Source organism: Lutra lutra, chromosome 8, assembly GCF_902655055.1.
Source record: "Lutra lutra chromosome 8, mLutLut1.2, whole genome shotgun sequence".
Taxonomy (NCBI): Eukaryota; Metazoa; Chordata; class Mammalia; order Carnivora; family Mustelidae; genus Lutra; species Lutra lutra.
In genome coordinates, this window is record NC_062285.1 from 60,557,734 (window position 1) to 60,583,648 (window position 25,915).

Below are 25,915 nucleotides of genomic sequence, written 5' to 3' on the forward strand. Positions count from 1 at the left end.
CCTGGGTGGATTTTAAAATACATACTAAAATTGAGATTTTAATCACCATTATAAACTGTCTTCGAGAAAATAATCGCGGGTGGGAGATGGGAGCTCAGCATTCCAAACAGGAGGGATGGCTAGCGTCTTCCCCAATTCAGGCAGGCTCAGCAGCAAAGTGCAAAGGACAGAGACTGGGCCAAAAACCTGAGTCCTAGGAGGCTGGGGGCGGGGTGTGAGACTCCTTTCAAAACCCTCATCCCTGTCCTGACCAATTACTGGACGCTGCGGGTGTCGCGGTGAGTGGCCACTGTCTCCCCTCCCTCTCCGAAGCTGGAGTGGGGCGAAGAGGGCGGCTCTGGGCCATCTGCGCGGTGGTGGACACTGAAGCCCAGGAAGGCGACGGGCCTCTAGTCCAGAGCCTGCAGAGGACTCTGGAATCCCGAGGCTCAGCCTCCAGCCGCCCGGCAGCAGCCGGGGAGAGCGCTGCGGGCGTGGTTCTCGAAAATCCCCTCTTTTCCACAGCTCTGCCACACCTCTGGCCCCCATCCCTCCTGGAGAGCAGCCCTTCTTCTCCGGCCTCAATTTCCCCACCCGCGTCCGTGCGTGTGTGTGCGTGTGTGTGTCTTGGGGAGGGGAGGCTCGGCAGCGGGATTCCCCCACGGGAAAGCAGCCCAGTCCCTCCCCCGGGCTGTTCGAGACCCTGAACCGAAACAGGAGCCAGGACGCCCCTGGCCGGGAAGCGGCCCCAGCCCGGATTTCCCTCCCGGGTGGGGCCGCAATGACTCACTCCCCTCCCCCTTCACCCCGGTTTCCTTGTTTGCATTTCTCCTCCCGGCCACGTGGCGGCCGGTGCCGCCACTCACGACCCGTACCCCGGCACCGCGGCCGCGGCGGCCCTGGCACACAAGCCCGGGCCGCTCCTGCCCCCTGGGGTTTCTCGGGTCTCTGGCTGGCCCCCGCCCTACTACCCCCGAGTCCTGACTCCACCCCCGGCCCATGCCCGCTCCCTTCCCTGCACCCTCCCCCACCGTCAGTCCCCGCGCCTCCTCCCTGCCCTCTCAGCCGGTCCCGGGGAGGGGAAGGGGGCGGGGAGCGCAGGGGGGTGTGACAGCTCCCGCCCGGACCAGTGCCAGCTGCAGCCTCGCTTCAGTGCCCGGTGCCAGCTGGCTCATTCGTCTGGGACGGAGGTGGAGGTTTGGGGCTCCTTGACGCAGGGGGGGGCTCCCCCCCACGCCCCCTGCCCTCTACGCACCTAAAAGGAGCTTCTCCACCCCGCCCGTTGCCCTGGCGGCGGGTCCAGCTAGGAATTACCCTGGTCACTTCGCCTGGGGCTTCCAACCCACACCCTTCTAGGAGCAATCGGGGTCTCGCTGAGGGTCTCCCCCCGCCCCAGCCTTTCGCTAGAGCCTGCAGGGCTGTGCGAGCTTGAGCAGGAACATGAAGGTGGGTAAGGTGGGGGTCAGGGTGGGGAGGAACAGAAGAGGAAGCTGACGGTGCGTGGGGTGTTTGGGTGGGAGAGAGAGGGCTGGCCAGGGGTGAAGGAGAAGGGGAGAAGAAGGGTTTGAGCTAGAGCTGTGTTTCTGGGGGATCCAGTGAGTCCGTAGCCTCATACTGGGAGGTGGCGGAGATCCCTTCAGGGCCATGGGCTGTGGGGTGGGGCAGAAGTCCAAAGGAGACAGGGAAGAAAGGCCTGATCTCCGGCCGCCAGCTGGAGACCCCGAAGCGCGCCAGACCGGCAGGCCCCAGTGAAGGTCTTCCTGTCCCTCCCCCGGCTCCTGGCAGGGTTGCAGCACCTCCGCCTGACCAGTCCAGAGGACTCAAAGGAAGTGGTTCTGCCTGGGGCAATTGCGCCCTGGTCCAGCTGCCCCGGTCCCAGCCCCAGTCCCATGGCTCTCTGCCTTCCTCCCTGCGTCACAGGTGGGCTGGCCAGGTGAGAGCCGCTGGCAGGTGGGCCTGGCTGTGGACGACACCCCCTCTCTAGGAGCGGCACAGGTGGGAGGCCTCCCGGACGTGGTGCCGGAGGGGACCCTGTTCAACATGGTACTGAAGAGGGTGCACCGGCCCCGAAGCTGTTCTTACCAGCTGCTGCTGGAGCACCAGCGTCCCAGCCGCATCCAGGGGCTCCGCTGGGTGAGTGCCTATCAGCTGCTGAGCTAGGGCCGGGCGGTGGGACCGGAGGGCCTGGACTTCGAGAAGGAGTACGCCACGGGGGGTGGAGGGGGCTGCACGGTGCGGTGAACAGCTGGGCTGCTGTGCGTGTGGGTGGCGTACACAGCCGCCCCATGTGTGTCTGCGTGCGAGTGGTACTCACCCCTGCCCGTGCTGGCGTGGCGGAAGGGGATTTGTCATCTACCTGTCACTTCTGTGCACCCCGAGTTAGGCAGCTCGTGTGTTCCCCAGGTGGTGGTGGGAGGCATGTGGGAGATGCGGGCAGGTCAAGGGGGAGGGTTAGGTAAGCTTCGTTGCTCTTCTGGATCTCTCACCGTGGCAACATTCTCCTATGGCGAGCCGCCGAACTGCGCCAATTCTGCTGGATCTTGGGGTGAAGTGGTCATGTGAACACTGCCTGGTGTCTGGCTCTGAGGTCTCAAGGGAGGCTTTGGTGAAGTTTGGAGACAGGAGCTGGAGTCTGCCTTTGCTAAGGAGCCTCCTGGAGCTGTAAGAATGAAGGAGAGGGCAGGAGTGGGCAGAGCTGTGGGGCGCAGGGTGGGCGACGGAATTCAGATCAGCAGAGAAGCTCTCTCCGACCACCCAGAGTCCCTAGAGTTCCTTCCCCTGAGATTTCGCGTGTGTCTATTGTGTGGGTCACGGGACAGCTTTGGTGGGGGGTGTGGGATGCCAGGAGGGTAACCTGGGCGAAGGGGTAGAGGGAAAGCAGGAGCAGGTGACAGAATTGGGAGAGCTTGTCACCTACGTCTTTTATCAGCAAGTCCCTTTGAGTAGGATGACCACCACCTTCTGCCTCTTTTCCTCCTACCACTTGCCCAACTGCCACTTATATTTATCAAAATATGAGGCTGAGTGAGAAAAAATGAGGTCTGCCAAGGTGATGGGACCTCCTCCCCCAAAACGGAATTGAGAGGATAATCTAGGTGCCAGTCCCTAGCTCTCCCCCAACCCCTCCCTCCCTCCCTGGGTCTTCCTGATCAGTTGTCTCTTGGGCCTGGGTCCAGGTCAAGCTGGGGCTCCAGAGGGAGCAGGGGAGCGGCCCCTTCTGGGCCAAGCCGCCTCCCTACCCCTCCAGGTCACTGGCGGTAGCTAAGCTTGGAGCCTGAGGGCTAGAACCCTCCCTCCTTCCTTCTCAGGCTATAATTACTTGTGCATTTCCGGTCCCCTTCCCAGCTAGTAGAGGCAAGATGGGGAGTGGGGGAAAGGGCAGGTGCCTGGGACAGTGAGGTCACTGGAGGATCCCTGGGGACTCAAAGACTCAGGAGGGGGAATGGGGGGGCGGGGGAAGTGGAAGAGGCCACAGGCTGTCTCCTGACTCTCCCAGCCCCCAGAATTGAAGAACTGGGGTGTGTGGGGAGGCCAGAAGGGTGTTGTGAGGGTTGCTGGAGTAGAAATGGGGTGAAAGTCACTGAAACACAGCCCCCACCCCCCCACCGCCAGGTGTGTGGGGGGTAGGTGGGAATGGGTGATTAAAGGGAACTTAGATTTTTAGGGCTGGGGCAAGGGCTACACCCTCTCCTGATGACTGCCTCTGGGCAATGGGGGGATGGTGGTCTCAGCCCACTGCCACTGTGTTTAAGAAGCCACACCTCTCACCTGTAGATGATGCATTTGGCCTAGGAGGGGCTCACCTGAAGGAACCAGGGGCTGCTTACAGTGGGTAAAGGGTGGATGTTTTAAAGGAGTGGAGGCTAGGAGGACAGTGCTGGCAGTCATTCAGGCAGTGACAGCCTCTTAGAAAACCAGGGGGAAACCCATCAACCTCCTGAGGCCTGAAGAGAGCACTTTGTGTTGTGACAAAATCAGGACAAGAGAAAATGAAAGCAAGAGCAGAACGGCCTGAGGTTAGATAGAGACCAGACTTACCAACTATAGCGAAAGTGACACTGGAATGGGATGGAAGGACATCTCCTTTGGAACACTGGAGAGGGAGAGGAGATCTTGTCTGATGTCTGGGAGCCAGAGAAGGATCAATTTATCTAGAGGCAGAGGCAAGGTCAGGATACATCTGGTGGGTCTCACAAGCTCAGAGAAGCCTGGGATGCTTCCCTTTGAGTGGTTGTTTTGGGGGAGGTGGCTCTGTTCTCTAATTCTGAAAACATGCTTTCATCCAACCTGTCGAAACAATGGTAGTAGCTAATAGTTGTTTAATACTTAGGTCCCAGGCACAATTTTTTTTTTTTAAAGATCTTATTTATTTGTTTGAGAGAGAGAGGAAGCACAAGCCAGGGGGAGAGGCAGAGGGAGAAGCCATCTCCCTGCTGAGCAGGAGGAGCCCGATGTGGGGCTCTATCCCAAGATCCTGGGATCATGACCTGAGCGGAAGACAGAGGCTTCACTGACTGAACCACCCAGCTGCCCAGGTCCTAGGCACTATTATAAGAGCTTTCCCTTATCATATCAGATAATCTGACAATAGCCCTGCGAGACGGATACTAATGTCGTCATCTCATTTTATAGAGAGGAAAACAGAGGCACGGGGTGGCTAAGTGACAAATCCAAGAGGCTCGGATTCGTCTCTGCTAAGAGACAAAGTGAGGCTTCTGTCCCAGGTGGTCTGGCTATGATGGCCGTACATGGCGTGCTTTCTTTGGCTACAGATGGTAACACTGACCCCCAAAGCATCACCCCTCCCCTTGCGTCCTCCCCTGTCCCAACACACACAGCCCTGGCCTGAGACCCTAGCCATGGCCTAAGGGAACTGGTCTGACAGGTCTCCACGAGGCTCTCTGGCTCAGTACTGGCCTCTCCAGTGTGGCTCTGACACCAAGTGACAGGGAGGGAGGGTGGAGCTGGCTTGTGGTGCTGGTGCCCGGAAGCTCCTCTTCTACCCTAAGTCCCTCCTGTCTGGGCAGGAGGGTATGCCGTGGGCAAGGGCCTTTACCCCTACCCAGACCAGCCACTTCTTTCCAACTGAGAACCCCTATGGTGACACTCAGGGTTATCAGATCAGGGACAGGGTTGGCCAAGGTACACAATATTTTTTGCATTGTGTCCGGGTAATAGACGCCCATCGTGAAATAATGGTTTAATCAAGTTACTTAACACTTACTAAGCAGTTACCATAAGCCAAGCATCACTTCGAGTGTTTTACGTTATTAACTCATTTGACCCTCATAATTCCCTTATAAGATGAGTACTATTATCACAAACTCTATTTACAGATGAGGAACCTAAAGCCCACAGAGTTTAATAAGCAGCCAAGATCACACAACTGGCTGGTACTGGGGATCCGAGATTTGACCTGGGCGTCTAAATTGGGAGACCCTAGCCTTAATCGTATCTCCTGAATAGTACCGCCGCTAGCCCACCCCTATCCTAAGATGTTCCCAGAGCACAGGCACAGGGTAGGGACCCAGAGGGACTATGATAACAAACCCGGGCAACTTCATTTAACGCAAGGTTTTCTAAATTTACTTGCCCATGGAATATTCCTGAGGGCCGAATTTATCTGTCCATAACACAAGGTGGGGGAAGCCCCAGGCCGTGGAGGTGCCTGGGAGACAGTGGTGTGGAGGTGGTGTGGAGGGGCTGAGGACCTGTGCTTTGGAACCAGACAAGTACAGCGTGAATCCCAGAGCCCCTCTTCACCAACTCTCAAGTGAGGTTGTGTCACCTCTGAGCCTCCTCCTCCCCAGCTGCTAAGCAGGAGACAGACACCTCCCTCCAGGCTTAGCTCAGGCTGTTCAGTATGCTCTTGAATTTCTGAGCAGCTGTGAAACTCTGGGTCCATCACCTCGTCTCTCTGGGCTCCTTTTGTCCTTGGCAGACTGAGAGGGAGGTCTTCAGGAACCTTCCTCAGCTCTGATGGGCCAGAGCCCACTTCTCCTGACCCTCGTGCTTATTCCCTGAGGCTGGGCTGGAAATGGCTTCAACAAGGCTTGGGGATCTGGGATCTGGGGTGTGCCCTGCCTGGCCCTACAGGAGCGGACACATCCCTTCCTAACGTGCCCTCCAGGGTCAGAATAATACCAGGAAGGGAGCACAGGCTAGGGCACAGAGGAGAGCTGGGGCAGGGACAGGGCCACCTGGGCATTTTGACATGAACAACAAGTCATTAGCACTCAGCACTGTTTGTTCCGACACAGGGGGGTGGCTTGGTAGCATTCCTGCCCTTCCTCCTTCCCCGACTCCTCCTCCTCCTCCTCCTCCTCATTTCCTGTTGCTAAGTCTCCAAGGCTCTGTGTCTGGCACCAGGCTGGGCCCCATGACCCGGGCAGGGATACCCTAGGGACACCTAGCGACTTCTACCCAGCCCCAGACCAGGCGCCTGTGCTTGCCAGACCTCGGGCCTCTGCATGGCACACAGTGGGAAGATGCCAGGACCAGGCCAGGGGGTTCTGGCCCTGGGCCTGCTTGCTCCCCAGGTCCCCAGCCAGGTCCTTTTCAGGGTCCTGAGGGCATCTGGGAAAGCAGGAGACAGAGCTGGTGAGAAGGGGGAAGAGGGGAAGGGGAAGGAGCCAGGCAGGTGCGGTGGGTGGGGTGAGACCAAGAATGTGAGCACTTTGGAGCTTATGCACAGCTGTCTGGCTAAGTAGTCACTCATACTTGAGTGACTGAGTTACACCGGCTCTTCACCCCGACTTCCGAAGTCAGAGAGGACAGACCATCCCTGCTCCGCCTACTTTCCGTCTGGTCCTCTTCTGTGTAGGATCAGAGGAAATCATGAAGCAAGACGTGCTTTGTAAACTGTAAAGTATTCTGCCTTTGGGAGGGCCCATGGAGGGTCAGGAATCCTGTCCAGAGATGTCCACAAATTCCAGTTTTCCCTTTGACAGAGAAAGAAGGGTTGTAAGGGGCTATTGTAGCCCACGTCCCGGGACCTATGGGCCCTGGGGTCCTGGATGGCTCAGGTGACACCAAAGGCATGGAAGCCTTGTTAACCAGTGTTTCTACATAAATCCCGTCTTCCAGAGCCGGTGGGGCCCCGCCAAGACTTCCTCCCTCTTGCAGAGTTATGGGCTAGCAGCTGCATCTCAGAGAGCATAGGGCCTTTCCAGCAAGGAGCCTGCCCTCTGCTTCACAGATGAGTAATAATAGCCAACATGTACGTACAGCCCTGTGTGAAGCTGGGCTTCAAACATTCAATCCACACTAACTCACAGGACCCTGCCCAGAGCCTCTGTACTGCTATTATGAGTGTTTCATAGGTTTTATAGACAAGGAAACCGAGGCAGGGAGGAGTTAGGCCATATATTTAGGGTCATACTGCTAGTACACGGAGGAGCAGGGATTTGAATCCAGGAGTCCCCAGGTCTTGTGGCTGGGGACGAACCCCGGCTCGGGATTAGGCTTGTGTGACCCCAGGCTAGGAGCAAAGATGCTCACTTCCTGACCTGTCATGGGCCTTTCTTCCCTCCCATCCTCACGCTCTCTCAGCAATGTCCCCCACACGGGTGTGGTTCACCTGGGAGCCTGGGCACACCTGGGCCCTGCGTAAGCAGAACAGGGATCACATCTCTTGGGGTGCAGTGCTCGTGTCGAGAAGGAAGACAAGGGTCTGGTTGTAGGGTGGGGAGAGGTGGATGCCTGGTGGACGGGGGTGGCCGAGTAGCTCAGGTGCATGTGTTTAGAGCTGGGGATGGCGCAAGGGGTGCGAGAGAAATGGGGAGGGCTGAGGTCCATGAGCTGGCATTGACACGCAGACCCTCCCCCCTGCCCTTAGACGCCACTCACTGACAGTGAGGAGTCCCTGGATTTCAGCGTGAGCCTGGAGCAGGTACCACCCGCAGGGGGTGGAGCCGGGAGGGGACAGCAAGCCAGGGCTTCAGGGCCTGAGCCAGCTGTGGCCCTCCCCGTACTAGGCGTCCACGGAACGGGTGCTCAGGGCTGGGAAGCAGCTGCATCGACATCTCCTCGTCACCTGCCCGACCCTTATCCGAGACCGAAAGTACCACCTTCGGCTTTATCGGTGAGTGGAGGCCTGGGCTGTCTCCTTGCCCGCCCCCTGTGTCTCTCCCTGTTGCTCTGTTTCTGGCCTCTGGGCCTCACCCTGCTGCCAGCCTAGTTCCCCCATCTGCCCTCTACCCTCCTGCCTTTTCATTCTCCCTCTTCCTCTCCCCTTACCTCTCATAGGCAATGCTGCTCTGGCCGGGAGCTGGTGGATGGCATTTTGGCCCTGGGCCTGGGGGTCCAATCCCGGAGCCAAGCTGTGGGAATCTGCCAGGTGCTGCTGGATGAAGGTGCCCTTTGCCATGGTGAGCCTGAACCCAGGGTGGGGCCCTCCGGGCTGGGCAGTCCTGGGGGGCAGGCATCTGGGGGCGGAGCCTCGGCGGGCCTTACTGTGAGGGCCTCATACCCACGTGGCCTCAATTTGTTGCCTCCCTCACACCTGGGCCTCTGCCCTGCAGTGAAACACGACTGGACCTTCCAGGACCGAGATACCCAATTCTACCGTTTCCCCGGGCCGGAGCCAGAGCCCGCAGGTGTCCGGGAGTTGGAAGAGGAGCTGGTGGAGGCCGTGGCCCTGCTGTCCCAGCGGGGGCCTGACGCCCTGCTCACTGTGGCACTCCGCAAGCCGTGAGTCGGGTGCCCTGCCGCCCGCACCCGGCCTCGCATGGCTCTAAGACTCTCTAGTCTCTCCGTTTCATCTCTGAGAGGTTCCCTTTCCTTTCGCTGTGTGATCTGGAGCCCCCCTTCTCCACCTCTGAACCTGTTTCTTCCTTTGTAACTGGGGTGGGAGGCATGGGGTCTACAAGGAGCAGGTGCGCTCAGGGGCGGTGGTGGCTGGGAGGGGGTGGGCAGGCAGGTCCTGGTTCAGGTTCCAGTTCCGCGGGCGACTTTCTGGGTAGCCTTGGACCTCTCCACGCCGGCTTCCTCCTCTGTCAAAGGAGGAGCGCCGTGCCCACATCACAGGGTTGTCATGAGGGCAGGTGGGATTGACACATGCGAAGCACTTGCCCCTTGTCCAGCACGTGGTGCACACGCAGTAGTGGCCGGCCTGGTCCGGTCACCACCACTGCTGCGGCCAGCTGGCCCCGGGCCCGAGCTTGGTGGGCGGAGTGGCTCCCATGCGCTGAGGCCCGCAGTCCATTGTTTGCTTCTCTACCATCTTATGCCTGCAGCCCTGGTCAGCGCACAGACGAGGAGCTGGACATCATCTTTGAGGAGCTCCTGCACATCAAGGCTGTGGCCCACCTCTCCAACTCGGTCAGTACGCCTGCCTCCACCCTTCCCCCAGCACCTCCTCTCCCTGCAAACCCCTGTGGCCCCTATGGCTGGGCCAGCAGGTGCTTCCCTCCCCTTCAGCCTCTGGCTTGGAAATGTCCATCAAATTTCTGGCTCCCAACATCCTTGTCCAAAAATCCCTCTGCTCCTCCTGGCTTGTTTCCTTCCCTTGCGTTGTCTCCTGCTGAATCCCCGGCACCTGACCTAGCCCCATCTCTGCCCCCAGGTGCTTGTGTCCTTGAACCTAACCTCCCCGCTAACCTGGCCTTTCTTACCCTGGACTCGCTCCACTGACCCTCCTCTCCCCGCCTCATAGGTAAAGCGGGAATTAGCAGCAGTTCTTCTCTTTGAACCACACAGCAAAGCGGGGACCGTGTGTAAGTCAGATGGGGTGCAGGACATTGGGACCAGGGGTCTGGACGTGGCAGAGGCCATGGTCCAGAAGTGGAGGGTGACCCCAGGTGTGTCTAATGGGTTCTTCTCTCAGTGTTCAGCCAGGGAGACAAGGGCACCTCATGGTACATTATCTGGAAAGGATCTGTCAATGTGGTGACCCATGGCAAGGTGAGTTCTCCCTCTCTCTCCAGCCTCCTTGGTGGTATCTGCTTCCCTGGCCCTAGCCCTCGAGGCAAGACCTTGAATGGACCCAAGATTACCAATCTCCCGGGTCTCCTCCTGCCCAGAGGTTCTCCCACCATGGATCTGCTCTGACAAGGGTTGGGGGGGCGCTGGCTGCAGGGGCTGGTGACCACACTGCATGAGGGAGATGACTTTGGACAGCTGGCGCTGGTCAATGACGCACCCCGGGCAGCCACTATCATCCTGAGAGAAGACAACTGTCATTTTCTCCGCGTGGACAAGCAGGACTTCAACCGTATCATCAAGGTGCCGTTACTGGGGGTGGTAAGGGCAGGGGACGTGGCAAAGACCCTCCTCTGGAGAAGTGGTAGGGGGTAAGGGGCAGGGACCAGAGAAGGCCTATAAGGAGCATGGAGAGGTAGGAGCTGGAGAAGCTTAGAGGTGATGGCTGGTGCATGGGAGAGGTCCATAGCACGCTGAGGAGGCTCCGTGAAACTGGAGAACCCCAGCTCAGTGTGGGAGACCGTGGGGGTGGGTGGCTACAGAGGGGTGGCAGGGCACAGAAGGGTGGGAGACTAGGGCATGAGGGGAGGCAGCGTAATGGAGAGTGGGAGCCACAGAAGGAGGTGGGGGAGGGAAGGGTGGAAGAGGTGGCTCAGGCTGCATGATGAGGACTGGGAGTAGGGAAGATCCAAGGTCATGGGCATTGAATGGGGTGGGAGAAGGGCTGAATGACCTTGTGGGAGCCTGGTGGGGCCCAGGGAGGTGGAGAGAGATGTCCTGGAACAGGGGAAAGGACCTGCGGTGTGTACTGAGCACTGGGTGTGGCTTGTTCTCCAGGATGTAGAGGCGAAGACCATGAGGCTAGAAGAACATGGCAAAGTGGTGTTGGTCCTGGAGAGAGCCTCTCAGGGAGCTGGCCCTTCTCGCCCTCCAACCCCAGGCAGGAACCGGTAACACATCTGCCATACTCCTTCTGCACACCTTCTCTCTTGCCCACCTTCTCTCCTTCCATTTTCCAGGCTTTACTCCCTTCCCCCATGTCTTACCCCTGCTCGCTGGCCTCCCCGGGGTGGGAGGGGAGGGGCATTCGGGGATCAGATGCACCCCCAGAGCCAGCTTTTCCTTAAACTCCAAGGTGGGGCAGAGCTGGCGGATAGGGAAGGGTGATGTGATTCTTGATGTCTGTCCAGATGTGGGAAGTGCTATGGATTGGCTGTTTCTGCTAGGTATACCGTGATGTCTGGCACCCCAGAGAAGATCCTGGAACTACTGTTGGAGGCCATGCGACCTGATTCCAGCGCTCATGACCCAACAGGTAGGGGCAAGAGACGCCCCGTCTACTGTGTGACTCATTGGGTGGTCAGCATTGTCTGGGAGAGGGCCAGGCACCCTGAGTGTGATGTCAGTGGGTGCTGGGTTGGCCCATTTGGACAGTCAGCAGGAAGTCCTCATTCCTGTGCTCTTGGCTTGGGTGGGGAATGCCATCACAGGGGCTGGGCCTTGCTGGGACACTGACGCTATGGGACTAGGAGAAGGGAACCCCAGTTCTGTCTGTATCTGTGCTTGGCAGACTTGATCTCTGAGGTTCCTCCTGTTCCCCTGTTCCTGCCCTACAGAGACTTTCCTCAGTGACTTCCTCCTGACCTACAGCGTCTTCATGCCCAGTGCCCAGCTCTGTGCCGCCCTCCTGCACCAATATCCTTCCAGCCCCAGGGGGGATAAGGAGGTTGTACAGAACAGGGAGAAGGGGTCTCTCCCCACAGGGCTGCGCTGAGCTCTCCGAAGGACCAGGCTGGTGCCGAGACCAGCTTGTCCGCGGGCCCCGGACGTCCTTGCCCGTCCTTTGCCTGAGCTGTGGTGGGTGGCCTGGCCAGCCGTTGTGGTTCCCTTGACTGGCACCCACCTTCCACGCGGAGCCCTCGGTGGGCAGTGAGCAGGAGCACAGCACCTACATCTGTAACAAGAGGCAGCAGATCCTGCGGCTGGTCAGCCAGTGGATGGCCCTCTATGGCCCCATGCTCCACGCAGACCCGGTGGCCACCAGCTTTCTCCAGGTACCTGGGGGTGAGGCAGGGCCAGAGTGGGCAGCCGGGGGGAGGCGAGACTACCTCTGAGCCAATGCATCTTGGCTCCTCCCAGAAACTCTCAGACCTGGTGAGCAGAGACACGCGGCTTTGCCTCCTGCTGCGGGAGCAGTGGCCGGAGAGGCGGCGACACCACAGGTGATGCTCAGGCTCTAAGTTAACTTTCCACATGTGTGGCGGGTGGTGCATGGGGAATGGAGAACCCCACGCTGATTCTGGACACTGACACAAACACGTCGCTTGCCATCCAGGCTGCACTGCCTGTGGCTCTGTTGTTCTAGGCATGGTCCCCATCTCAGGGCTTCGGGCTCTCGTCCCTAACACCGGGACGGCGCCCATCTACTGAGGATGGCGTGTTCCCATGCCTTAGCTGAGCAGCACCTGCAGGTGCCGTGAGCCCTGGGAGTGTCAGCTGGGATTGCTCATTTGACTCCTTATTACAGTTAGCCCTTCCTACCAGTGGCTTGCTGTTCACCCTCACGCCATGCCTGCGCATTCTCCCTCGCACCTTCTCCCAAGTGCACCTGCCATTCCCACTTCCTCCATTCTGCACGTACTTACCCCAGAGCATCCTCAGTGCCCAGTCCTGCCGGCCCCACCCGGTGCATTTCCTAGAGCTTCTCTTGGTCTTCCCAGACATTCCCGTGGGACCAGGTGAGATTTAGGGAGGGTTCACCTGCCCAGATGGACCCCTGGGGCACATTGCTTCCTGGAACTCTCTTTCCTTCCTGTGCTAGCCTGCGAAAATCCCAGCATACAGGGGCTGAGTTTCAAGCCCTGGCTTTGCCCCCTCTGGCTGGAACTTAGCAAGTCTGCAAAGCTCTGAGCCTCTGCTGAGGGCAGATGGAATCCAGAGCCAGGCCCCCTACCCCCACTCCTTGCCCCTACCCTCCTGTCTCACCCACAGGGGTCCGTTGCTCCGTCCCTCGCCACATCTCACTGCCCTTCTCACTTGCTCCCCAGGTTGGAAAATGGCTGTGGGAATGCATCTCCTCAGATGAAGGTGTCTGCATGGACCAGCTCCTCTCACCTCTGTCTGGCCCCAGCTTCTTCCCTCTGCCCCTCCTTCAGCCCCCACCCCAGGGGCTCAGCCTGGGAAGGATTCCCACGCACAGACACACCCCTGGGGCCGGGATAGGTGTTCACAGAGCAGGAACTCCCCAATGGGCCTGGAGAGGCACAGAGGTCTAGGGCCACCCCTCCACCCCTACCTCACCCCAAGGGGTTTCTGTTGCATTTGGGAGGTAATCCGTGTTCATAGAACCAGTTAGCAGTTCTGGGGATGGGGGGACGGTGCCTGAAGGCAGCCTCTGAAGCGTGAAGGTTCCTGGGAATCAGAGGTGGCCAGTGCCATCCCCGGCAGGGGACCACAGGCAGCAAAGGGGGATGAGAACGTGTGGCTGGAGCTGAGATTTCTTGAGGAATAGTAGGAGATAGGGCTGGAAAGGTAGGATGGGGCCAGTTCTAGGGAGTGCTGCCCTGGGAAAATAAACACCAGGCTCTCTGTGCCCGGTGGCCTGTCTTCCCCCTGCCCCCAGACTCTCACAGGCTCCTTCTCTTCTATAGGCAAAGTTTGTTTCTACCTCAGGGCCTGGAAATTTTTATCTCTGGCTCTGGGCCCACCTAGATCCTTATCTTTATGATCTCAGCGAAAATGTTGGGTTCTCAGAGAGGCTCCCCCATCTCCTTATTCAGAGCACCCCCACCCTCTCCCTTGCCAAGGTGTCTTCTGTGATTCTCCTCAAAGCCTTAGCACCATGTGGGGTACTTCTTTATCATCTGTTAGTGCCTGTCCCACCAAGCTGGAGTGCTGGCTTTGAGAGTGAGGGGCCCGGACCTCTGCTTCCCCAGGGCTCCCAGGCTGCCTTGCTCATGGCGGGTGCTCAGGAACTAGTGTGGAATTGCCCTCACAGGCCCTCTGCTAGGTGCTGTTGCTGCAGAAGTGGGGGTGGTCATGTGGGGCTCACATCACAGACAGGCGAGGGACAGAGCGGCTGAACAGTGTCGTGATGCCTAACAGCAAAGGCAGGAGTCTCTGGAGACAGAGAAGGGACGGGCTGATTCGGGGTCAGAATCGGGGAGCGTGACCGCAGGAGCTGAGAGCTACAGAGCAGGAGGGTCAAGGCAGAAGAGGCCCCACAGTCCGGTTTGACGGGGAGGGAAATCTACCTGTTTGGGACCCTGCAGGAGGGAGTGTGAGAGGGAGCCACCAGAGGAGGCCATGCTGAGGGGTTTGGTCCTTGTCCTCTGAACAGTGTGATGCCTTGGAGGTGTGGGAACCATGGGTTGACAAGGCCAAGTGTGTGTTTTGAGTAGGTCAGCTAAAGAGCTGGTGATTTATCCAGCAGACAGTGATGGCCTTGAAGCTGCATTAGGAAGCTTGATCTGGCTCTGGTCAGGCAGACGGGTTGGGGGGTAGGTGGGGGCTGTGGGGGGAGGGGCAGGAGGCACCCAAGGGCTGATGGAGGAGAATAATCCTGCCACTGTAGCACATGAGGAGGGAAGCAACTGAGCAGGTGGATCTGAGGTTTGGCCTGGGCTGGGAGGAGGGGCTCAGAGGAACCCCCAGAACAAGATGATAAGCTTTAGGGAAACCAGAGTGGGGCGGCAGGTCAAGGGCTGGAGAAAGGTTGGGAGGCAGGATGAGAGCGTCTGGGGGGGATGGAGCACAGATATGGAAGGATCCAGGAGGTGTTTGGAAGAGAAGGTGATGCTAGAGGCTGCGACCTCCCCATGTAGGTGGTGCGAGACGGTGTGGAACTCTGGGGAGAGCTCTGAGACGTGAAACATAGAGAAGACCCGCAGGCCAGGGTCTGAGCTCAGAGGATTGGCCCCATTCAGAGCTGGGAGGGGAAGAGTCAGTACAGGAGTGGGAAGAACAGTCCGGTGGACGGAGGCACTGTGTGGTGGAAGCCTCCACTCCTTGCCCTGTGCTGGGGCCACATGAAGAAGGGCTGTGGGGCCTGATAGGGCAGTAGCGTGTGGGGAGGTAACAGCGCAAAGGGAGGGAGGAGCAGGTTAAGATTCTGGCTGTGCTACTTAGCAGCTGTGTGGCCTTGGGCCCGTAATTAATCTCTCTGAGCCTCATTTCTATTACCTATAAAATGGGAATAATATGAATATTTTTGTTAAAGGGCTACTGTGACTATTTAGATATTTAGAATAATCCTGTCCTTAGCGTGGCACACAGCAAACAGCCAGCTAGCAAATGGTCGCCAGAGGAGGAAGAGGAGGAGAAAACCAGGGCCAAGGGCTGAGGTGTGCTCATATTAGGATCACTCGGGGCCCATTTGGCAAAAGGGGTGACACGCAGGCACAGGAGCACTGACTTGTCTCTCCTCGGGGAGCCTTGGTGCCTCATGCCTACCCGGCTCAGGTCCACGCAGCAAGCAGAGCCTGCCGGTGGTGTGCGTCCAGTGCAGGTCTCACGCTCCCGGGGACAGAAGCCTCTGCTCTGCCTGTTCTCCCCTGTGCCCCCTGTGACCCAGGGCTTACTTTCTCTCCCTCTCAGACCAGGAACATGCCCGTTTGGCTCCCCGCACAGGACCAGCCCCTCCCCAGCAGGAACTGTGCCATTCGAGCTGGGGACAAAGGTTGGTGGTCCCTGCCAGCCTGCACCCTGCTGTCGTTATCCTGGACCTTAGTATGCCTGGCCGAGGAGGGCACACTGTACTCCTCAGGGTCTCTGTTCCAGGCTGCCAGACAGGGTGTGTCCCCCCAACTCAGGACCTCCCTACCGCCCCCTCCCAGGGCAGCATATCCACCCAGGCTTCCCCTCACCACCCACCCTGCCTCCTCGGGACCCTCCCACTGCTGCATCTGCTGCACGCTCACTTCTGGCTGGGGGGACCAAGAAGCCTCTTCCTCCAGCTCAGCCTGGTCTTCCTCTCCAGTCCCCTATGACATTTGCCGACCGGACCACTCCGTGCTGACCCTGAAGCTGCCTGTGACGGCCTCCGTGAGAGAGGTGATGGCAGCGTTGGCCCAGGAGGATGGCTGGACCAAGGGGCAGGTGCTGGTGAAGGTCAACTCTGCGGGTGGTGAGTTTGTGTCTCTGGGCGGGATGGCCCTGAGGGAGGGACCCCTCTGTCCGTGCCTGCCCAGATTCCTGCCCTTGAATTAAGATAATCATTTTGATCACCTTCATCAATGTTAGTGATGGTTAGCATTTAAGGGCGGTTTATTAGGTCTCCAAAGGGCTTCGCGCGTCATGCTTGAGAGCATGTGCTTGGGGCCAGCTGTCTGCAGTTGGGCCCAGCCCTTTAGCTCCCTGTCTGTGTGTCCTTGGGCAGGATTCTTCTTGATCTTTCTGTGCTCTTTTCAGCATCTGTAAAATGGGGCTGATAGGAGTGCCGACTTCACAGAGGAACTGTGAGGACTGAATGAGCCTATTTTAGGGTTTAGAACGGTGGCTGGCCCAGCACTTTGTACATTAATTTTATTATTATCGTCCTCATATATTCATGGAATTCTAATAACCACCTTATGAGATAGGTACTTTCATCCTATTTTCATTCAAGGAAACTGAAGCTCAAGGGGATGAGGCAATTTCCCCGAGTCATTGAGAGTGTCTGGCTTTTGAATTTAGGTAGTCTTCATTCATTATGTCAGTTGGCACACATATTTGAGAGGCAGCTATGGGGCAGCAATGTGTTAGGAGCTGGAGACAGCGTGGCAGGTGAGGCAGAGAAGCTTGGTGGTTAAGAGCATCCACAGAACCCCCGGGCCTGTGTTGGGACCCCAGGACCCACTGCCGACGAACTGTGTGATCCTGATCTGAACAGAGTGCTTAACCTCTCTGAGCCTCTGATTCCTCACCTGTCCCATGAGCTCTAAAACTGTACCCATCACACAGGACGGCTGTGGCCATTAAATGAGGTCACATTAAGAAAACACTTAGCCCGGGGCTGGCACAAAGTTAGTGCTTGGAACATGGAAGCATGAGAATTACTTAGACCTCCTTTCAGGGACCTTGGGCCATCAGAAACCCCTCTTCAGTCTCTGTGAAGGACACAGCCCAGGCCTGACATCTGGAGTCTAGAGTAGACAAGAATTAGGGGCACCCAGGGAAAAATGGCAAGGAGCGGGGGCCAGAAAAGCAAACACTTCTCCTCCTTCAGGAAGTGGGGCTTCAGGATGAAGTCCCGCGCACCTGTGTTCTGCTCTGGGAAGCACCTCCCCCTGGTGGCGACTCAGAGAGTTGCAGCTGCCCCGGAACCAGAGACCCTACTATGTGACAGGAACTGTTCAGAGCACTGACCTTCCTTCAGATCTTTTAGATCCCCTCCCATGTCAGTAAACGCTATTTTTACTACAAACCCGCTGTTATCTGTGTATTTGCTCAGAAGTCATATACATATACTCCCACACTAACATTATATAATTCTAAAGCTACCCACAAAGTAAAACTGCAAAACAGATGAGAAAAATAAATATAAGGAGAAGAGTTGATATTTTTTGGACACATGATGGTCTTACTTTGGAGGCTACCGGCCTAGAGAGTGGGGATTCACACATGACTAAGAACACGGGCTCGTTCAGTAGTTGCTGATGAAAATCAACACTAAGTAAGGCCCACTTTCCACTTTTCAAAGGCCATTACATGCCTCATCTACTTATTGCCATTGCTTACATAAATTAACTTGTTGGACCTGTGAGTTGTCAGGGTTGGTCTTGCTGTCTCCATTTGACAACAGAGGAAACTCTCGGAGACTTCAGTGTTGCCCGAATATTGCCTATGTCACTGACAATCCTTTCTTGTCTTCCTCGGTGTGCTGACCTGTCCACAACCTGGGCAGTGTGGATGTTGTGGGCAAGAGCACCTGCCCAGGACTCTAGCCTGGCCACTGGGAGAAGGGGCCTCCAAGCCTCCCAACTGGGGCCCCGACACTGCCTTTGGTGGCTCCCAGGCCTCCGTCTTTGTCCACCACTTCCCCACCCCCCAGCCCAGCCTCTGCTTTCTTTGCAGATGCCATTGGCCTGCAGCCAGAGGCCCGTGGTGTGGCCACATCCCTGGGGCTCAATGAGCGGCTCTTTGTCGTCAACCCACAGGAAGTACACGAGCTGGTAGGAACAGACAGGGGGGCAGGGAGGAGCTGGGTTTTGGGAGTGGCAGAGATGGGTGCAGGGGAGGGTCACAAAGAGGGGAGACGAGGCCCTGGCTCTGACTGCTGCTGGGTCTTAAGGATGAAGTGGAAGGAGTGGGCCTCAGCTGATGGAAGGTTCCAGAAGCAGGGGAAGGGAGAGAGCTGGTTGAGAGCTTTCAAGGAGAAAGAAGACCTCCTCCCACTGGAGATTCCCCAGGAGATAGGAGCCCTACAAGGAGGGGGGGTCTCAGCACTGGGGAGCTGGCAGAAGGATAGACGTCTCCTTGGGAAGCCTTATCCTTCAGAGGCCTACTCCTGGTAGCACCCTTCTCCTCCCCGACATCCCTTTGACCATAGGCATGGAGTCTTTGCCCCAAACTCTCTCCTCCTACCCCGCATCTGTCCCCTGGATTCCCCTCCTGAGCTCTCTTGTACCCACAGACCCCACACCCCGAGCAGCTGGGGCCTACTGTGGGCTCTGCGGAGGGGCTGGACCTGGTGAGTGCCAAGGACCTGGCGGGCCAGCTGACAGACCACGACTGGAGCCTCTTCAACAGTATCCACCAGGTGCGGGGAGCAGAGCTGAGGGGAGGCATGCAGCCGGCTGGCAGGGGCACCCCACCTTGTGTGGGCTCATCTCTCCTGCTCTCTCCTCCCCAGGTAGAGCTGATCCACTACGTGCTGGGCCCCCAGCACCTGCGGGACGTCACCACGGCCAACCTGGAGCGTTTCATGCGCCGCTTCAACGAGCTCCAGTATTGGGTGGCTACGGAGTTGTGTCTCTGCCCTGTGCCGGGCCTGCGGGCCCAGCTGCTCAGGAAGTTCATCAAGCTGGCCGCCCAGTGAGTGTCTGTGGGCTGGAGCGGGGGTGTGTGTGGCCGAGTCCTGAGGCGTCTCTGTCCCCAGTTGCCTAATCTGCCATCCCCTTGCTTCCCTGGGTCTCCTAGAGTCTTTGCCTCCCCAACCCCATTTGGCCCCAGGCCCCACAGAGGCAGCGCTGGCCTGGCCGGGCCTGATCCTGGGCCCCAGGCTTGCTGTTGTCTGGGTAGGAACTTTGTGGGCATGGCTGTTTCCCCTGAGATCTCTGGATCTTCTATCCATAGCCTCAAGGAGCAAAAGAATCTCAATTCCTTCTTTGCCGTCATGTTTGGCCTCAGCAACTCGGCCATCAGCCGCCTGGCCCACACCTGGGAGGTAGGTGTGATCTGGAGGGCCTGTGCCCATCCTGGGAGTGTGGGTTGGGGCTAGGGCTCCCATCCCGGAGCAGTGAGAGCTCCATCTGCCTCTCCTCTATAGCGGCTGCCCCACAAAGTCCGGAAGCTGTACTCTGCCCTCGAGAGGTTGCTGGTGAGTGCTGGGCCTTGGCTCCTCTTTCCAGAAACCCTGATTCTGAGCTTCCCAGCAGTCCCTCTACCTTTCCCTGGCCACTTCCAGAGTTCCCAGCCCTGGACCAGAGTCGGATTCCTTCTGGGCTGTGTGTTTGGGGTGCTGGCTGCGGCATGAAGTGTTAGCAGAATGAGGGGGGCACAGAGCGTATTGTGTCCTGTGTGGCAGGGGTGGGAGAACCTTAGCTGTGGCCGTGAGGTCCTGTGTGAGGACCAGGACAGGACACATGTGGTGTCTGGCCTTGGGCTCTGAAGCACCAGGGGGGAACATCCGGGGAACACGGGTCTCCTGCCGACCTGTCCCAGGCCCAGGAAGCAGGTCCTGGCACCAGACCCATGGTGGGCCAGAGTCTGTCAGTGGCCCCTCAGGAGATGCTAGAGGAGGCCAGAGACGAGGGAAGAGTTGAGGAGCTGGCTGCCCTTCCCACCCCCCTGCCAGGAATTCTTGGCGGTTAAGAGGTCTTGGGAGTGTTCAAGAGAGCTCACACAAAGGGTTTTTATCAGCCTGGCTATGAGCGCTCAAGAAAAAAATGTACCTTGCGGCCTCAAGAGATTCAGAGGAATTTACCCACTAGAGAGGGACAGACAGAGACAAAACAAGAGGAGGGACAGAGAGAGAGAGGGTTTTCCATAAAACCCCTGGGCCCCTGAAGTGTGTTTGAGGGGCTAAGACCAGGAAGCCTCACACACAGATGACCGACGGTGCTTCAGGTCCCCTCCTGCCTGCTGCAGAGCCCGCCACGGGGAGACCTGGGGCCCAGAGGAAGCTGAGCTCCGAGCAGGTGGTGTTTGGTTGTGTCATGGTGTGTTGTGGTCAGGTCCCTCCCTCACTGAGGCTTCTCCCCTCTCAGGACCCTTCATGGAACCACCGAGTCTATCGCTTGGCCCTCACCAAGCTCTCTCCTCCCATCATCCCCTTCATGCCTCTTCTTCTCAAAGGTAATTGGACCAGTGCTTACCTTCTCACCTCCACCCATCCGTTCCCGCGTCTGTCCGCATCTGTCTGTATGTCCACCTGACCCTTGGGGTGCTGATGCCTTGGGGGACACAGATGAATCAGGAGTTCTCAGGCTAAAAGCAGCGTTGAGACAAGTGCTGGTGACATCAGATGGCCTCTGATACGAGGCCTGAGAGATACAAGGAAATTGCTCCGAGGGGTCAGAGGAAGAGGGCAGTGTGGGGCTGGGACAGGCCCAAGGCTCCCATGATTGGCCCGTCACCTTTCCTGGGCTGTAGGAGGGGGTAAGAGTTTGGGGATCTTGAAGCAAAACCCATCTCTCTGCAGACATGACCTTCATCCATGAAGGAAACCACACATTGGTAGAGAATCTCATCAACTTTGAAAAGATGGTGAGTTCAAGGAGAGTGGGCATCTGCTCCTAGAGTGGGTTTGAGATATGGCTGTGTCCTTGGAAGGGAGTGGGGGGCGGGAGGTGACCTAAAGTCATTATTAATAATACAAGGATGAATACTTCTTTTAACGTATTCACTCCCTTGCGTGCTGGGGAAGACAGCCTTAATGACCTCACCCGGCAAACAGAGCCCGAAGCCCTCCCTGATCTCTGTTCTTTCTCCCACTGCCTGGTCACCTGGCAGTTAGGGTTAGGATCAGGGCAAAGCAGATACAGCCCCATCTAGTTCCTAGGAACACCCCCACTCAAAGGGGTCTTGGTTTGCAGCCGCCCCATTGGCCATGCCAGGGTCCTGCCCCTCAGGCCTGGTCTTGTGTCCTTACTTTGCCCACAGAGAATGATGGCCAGAGCCGTGCGGATGTTGCAACACTGCCGAAGCCACAGCAATGGTGAGGGGCTGGTCCCCTGCCCCCGCCCCTCTGGAATCCACATTCCCACCCCCCACCCCCACCCCTGCCCCTCCAGGCTCTGGTTGGGCCCTGTCTCCCTGACTCCTGCCTCTCGCCCCGCCCAGTGCCACTGTCGCCTCTCAGAAGCCGAGTATCCCACCTCCACGAGGACAGCCAGGTGGCGAGGATGTCCACGTGTAAGTGGGGCAGGGCTGGGCGCTGATAGGGTAGCCTTGGCTGGTGTTTCCCTGCACCTGCGTGTAGGATGCTGTGAAATCTTCACCCCACCGCTCTGAGGAAGCTAGAACCTTCTCCCAACTTAAAGACACGTGAACAGGCTTGAGCCCTGAAGTCACCTGTGGAAGGCTGGGGCAGAGTGATAGAGCTGGGCCCCAGACCAGGGGTCCGCTTACCCCAGACCCGATTTTTTTTTTTTTAATTGGTCTGCAGTCGCGTGAAGTGGGATTAATCAGAGTCCATGGTTTATCCAGCGCTGTCATTGTTTGCCCTTTATTTTATGTATGTATCTATTGGGATCATAGAACGAACACTGCTGGACCCATGCCAAGCGTGTGCACAGACGATAGCTCCCTCTCCCTACGTACTCCTCTGTCCTCGTGGGCCGCCATAATACAGTGACACAGCTAAATTTATATGGACAGACACGCATACACCTAGAGCTTTTAAAATGCTTCATAGATTTATGATGACCACAAAATTCTTCAGTTGCCGTTGCTTTTGAATTCAGTGAAAGGGGTGTTATGCAGTACGAAATCTTGGGGACCTGTTTTTCGGAGTCTGAGCCCTTCCCCACACCTCTGCCCCAGACCGGAGGGCAGACTGGCCACTAGCTGGGCTGTGGGAACTGGCAGGGTGGGGGGGCGGAGGGTGGCAAGGCTCATCTGCTCCTTTTTGCCGGGGAGTGGGGGTGGGGGGGTGGGCAGGCATGGGCGCTACAAAGCGGCGGCTGTCCTCCCCTGACCACTCTCCCTCCCATCTTCCCAGCAGGCTCTGAGCAGTCCCTGAGCACCCGCAGTCCGGCCAGCCCCTGGGCTTATGTCCAGCAGCTGAAGGTCATCGACAACCAGCGGGAACTGTCCCGCCTCTCCCGGGAGCTGGAGCCGTGAGGCAGCTGGGGCTGGAGCAGGCACTTCCGGTCAGGAAAGCCAGGGCCCGCCCGGGGCCAGGAGGCCCGCAGGCCGGTGGCAGCTGGGCAGGGCTCTCCCGAGTGGACTCACGGCCCTGGAGTGGGCGGCATGGAGGCGGCTGTCCCCCGTGATGACAGACGGCCAAGGAGGACCTCGGAGTGGAATGAGCTGGGGCCCAAGGCCAAGGAATGGGGGGCAGAGATGCCCTGGAGCGGGCGGGAGAGCAGAGCAGGCGCTGGAACTCGGTTCAATAGAGAGCTCTCCACACCACGTTTTTCCCAGATTCTGTGCATCTGTGGCTTTGTCCTCAGGCCATCTCCAGGCGCTTTGTTTTCATGGTGGACAGAGGGAGCAGGTCCCATCTGTATGGCGGGTGTGCAGGCCCGGGGCAGGGCCGGTGTGGCCCGGGGAGGGGTGAGGGAGGAGGGCCCCTGCTGGTCTTCCCAGAGCACAGGAACAGGAGATAAACAGTTGGGTGTGGCAGGGCCTGTTTGTATGGGAGGGGTGGCCCCTGAGGAGCCTTACCGTTAACAGAAATGACCGGGGATGCTGTGTTCTGAGGCCAGCCCTGTGGGGTGTGTCAGTGAAGAGCTGGGGCGGAGGTGTTGTCTCTGGAGTGGACCCAGGGAGGCTGACAAGCGTTCCCACTGCTGTAGGGGGCTCTGGGAACCAGGCGGAGCGCCAAGACCGCTGACGGCCGGCCCCTGGCCGCAGCAGCTGCTGGGGCCTGGAGCCCCCGTCAGTGGCCAGCAGGGGTGACCCTCGGTTCTCCACTGTGGCCTGAGAGCTCCATTACAGACCAGCCGCCACTGGCTCCTTCCACCCTCCCCTCCTGGCTGCGCTTGCTATCCCTCTGCCTGCAGCGCGCCTCAGCCTGGTGGGTGGTCCTCTCCACAAACCCGAGGCCTCTAAGAAATGGCCACTTTGTGGACGGTGAGAGAAAGAGCACTGAGGCGGAGGCCTCTGAGGGGAGCCATCCCTTTCCCAGGCCTAGCAGGCTCCCAGGAAATCCAGTTTCTTGAGAATGGTCCCAGCCAGCTCTGCCCACATTCAGTCCTTCCTCCCCTGCCCCTTCAGCACTCCTGTCCCACCCAGGGAGCTCCTCTGACGAAGTCCCAGGCAGGGCTTCCCTCCTCTCTCAGCTTCCTATGGTCCTGAACGTGGTAGGGGGAGGTTCACTGTCTGGTCTAGAGAGAGGGAAACCTCTTGGTCTTGGGGAATGACCTCAGAGTAGGCATTGAGCGTCAGGGCCTGAGGGCTTCTGGAGGAAGTGGGCCCCTTCCTGGAGGCCAAGGAGGTAGCTGGTATGACCCCGTACCGGCTCAAGTCCACCTCCTCTAACCCCTGCTTTGCCAGACCTCTTATCCTAGTGGTCAGGGACACACATACAAACTATTCCCAGAGAGAATTAGAGCCTTTTGCAGGAAGCAGCACAGCTGGGATTACACCTCAGGTTTCTGAGAATCCCAGCAAGTTAAGGAACAGTTCCCTGCCTCCATTTCTCTATCTGTAAAATGGGTATGATGATCTCAGTCCAGCCCTTTGTGACAAGTCAAACCATAGCTCGGCCTCCAGAGCCACAGAGACAGTCTTGGCAGTCTGGTGTCCTCGGCCTGTCGGGGTGGGTAGAGAGCACCCAAACCCAGCCTTGAGTGAAGCTGGGCAGAACCCACTCCTCCAGGGAGAGCCTGAGTAGAGCAGATGACAGGGTAACCAAGCCAGTTCCCTTGCCTATGGGTGGAGATGCAAGGCCACGGGGCATGGAAGCTTCCAGAGCTGAGCAATCATGACATGAGGCCCAAGCCTTGGTGAGTCAGGACTCCCAGGGGCTCTCTTCCGTCTGAAACCCATTGTCTGATGAGGTTTTGGCCAAGAGCAGACCAGCCCGCCGGCCATAGCCCTTCACCATCCTTTCAGACTCCAGAGTGAGACATGCCTTCCAACAATAAAATGGAAGCCAAGCGTGGTCAGGACCGGTATCCTCCGTCAGCATTTCCATTTTCCTTCTCTGTGGTCACACCTATGTCCTGAAGGAACTTTGGCAGCACACACACCTTCCTTGTGCCTTGGACCGCCCTACAACCTCCCAGCTGCCTCAGTCTCTGGGGTATAGCTTCTGAGCCTACTGGGAGAGGCCCGGCCAGGAAAACAGTGCCCAGGACGGGCAGGAGGACACAGGTTGGGCACCGGAGACGCTGCTGACTGGGCTGGGTCACCACAGAGGAGGGAAAGGTTCTGGGTCATGGTGGCTTCTTGCTCTGAGGGCCACGTCAGCTTCTATCTGCCTGACAGCCGAGGCATGGGGTGGGTGGGAGGCATCTTCCCGTGCCATGTCCCAGCAGCCCAGGCTGCCTGTAGGGGACTCCCAGTTAGTGTCCCAACTTCAGGACAGCTGTGACGGGAGAAGGAACTCATGGCACTGCTGGGAGAAGAAAGTGTAAGATGAGGCCTTAAATAAGTCTCTTACCTAAGAAGAGGGAAAGCAGGGAAGAAAGTATGTGTGTGTGTGCGTGAATGTGCGTGAGTGTGCGTGGGCACCTGTGCCCCACGCACGAGGGATAACAGAACGGAGCAGGTGATTCCTCCTCTCAGATACACACACATACTTACTCATCCCTACTCCCCTACCCCTTGTCCTTAGCTTCCCTGGGAAAGCCAGGATGCTAATTGTGAGGTAGACACCAGGGAGGGTCATGCCTCTCCAGCAGGCTGAGCAGGATCTGGTGAGAGGGGAGGGCAGCCTGGGAGCCCGACTGTCTGACCCTCTGGCTGCCCCAGCTCTCTCCTCCCTGGGAGCCAGCCTCCCCCACCAGCCCTGGGCCTCTGGCCGCCAGGCTTCCCAAGCTGCAAAGATAAGTCTTTTTAATATTGCTGTTATTCATAGTACTTATCATGCTGATAGGCTTCGATGTGAATAGTTTCCATCCTTTCCAGCATACTTCAGCCTCTATTATTTTTATATGGAGAGTAGCGCACATATTTTTACCCCCGTCCCCATTTTATAGTCAAACTGAGGCCCAAAATGATTTGCCTGAGGTGGCGTAGCTGGCTAATAAGCAGGTGGACTGGTGAGGACTGGGGTGTGTACCCGCTGGTCCCGTGCTGTGGTCCTTTGCTCACCCCTGCCCTTTCCTCGTGCCCCCGGCGCTCCAGGTACAATCTCCCCGAACCCAGGCATTTTCTTCTCTTAGAGAAATAGGTCCAGGCATGTACGTTCCCCCACAACTGCACACCCCCACAACTTCATTCTCAAAATCTTATGTAGTAGGGGCTCTGTGAATGGGACAGGACAGGTCCAGGCTCTGTGAATGAGATCCTGGCCTTCCTGGAGCAGACCTCCCCGCCTCGCAGACAGGTCCAGAGCCAGGCTGTCAGAGGGAGCGGATGCCACAGAGCACAAGCCCACGGAGGAGTGGATCCCCACGGGATCTTACTGCTCGCCCCTAAACATTTAGGCATCGCTCGGCCTCCCGGTGTTGGGACTGCTCTCCCCTCAGCAGGGGTGCAAGCC

General features: G+C 58.0%; 1 protein-coding gene across 4 annotated transcripts; it reads left to right on the forward strand.

Annotated features, from left to right (window-relative positions):
* Nucleotides 1–238: 238 nt before the first annotated feature.
* On the forward strand, nucleotides 239–24,374 carry RAPGEF3 (Rap guanine nucleotide exchange factor 3). Of its 4 annotated transcripts, none has more exons than XM_047741702.1 (28): nucleotides 239–1,425; nucleotides 1,765–2,112; nucleotides 7,817–7,870; nucleotides 7,956–8,062; nucleotides 8,227–8,348; nucleotides 8,502–8,670; nucleotides 9,216–9,300; nucleotides 9,635–9,695; nucleotides 9,806–9,882; nucleotides 10,057–10,203; nucleotides 10,738–10,850; nucleotides 11,091–11,215; nucleotides 11,517–11,595; nucleotides 11,804–11,954; nucleotides 12,040–12,122; nucleotides 12,948–12,987; nucleotides 15,496–15,577; nucleotides 15,878–16,024; nucleotides 17,953–18,050; nucleotides 18,512–18,637; nucleotides 18,731–18,912; nucleotides 19,174–19,264; nucleotides 19,367–19,417; nucleotides 20,307–20,394; nucleotides 20,741–20,805; nucleotides 21,202–21,256; nucleotides 21,382–21,453; nucleotides 22,265–24,374. In XM_047741702.1, the coding sequence occupies exons 2-28, from the start codon at nucleotides 2,020–2,022 to the stop codon at nucleotides 22,381–22,383; spliced, it is 2,682 nt and encodes an 893-aa protein (XP_047597658.1). In that variant the 5' UTR covers nucleotides 239–1,425; nucleotides 1,765–2,019; the 3' UTR covers nucleotides 22,384–24,374. The 4 variants fall into 4 exon arrangements, with proteins under 4 accessions (XP_047597658.1, XP_047597655.1, XP_047597657.1 ...); XM_047741699.1 differs by having other exon boundaries at nucleotides 1,900–2,112; XM_047741701.1 differs by having other exon boundaries at nucleotides 242–1,425; nucleotides 1,900–2,112; nucleotides 11,127–11,215.
* Nucleotides 24,375–25,915: the final 1,541 nt, after the last annotated feature.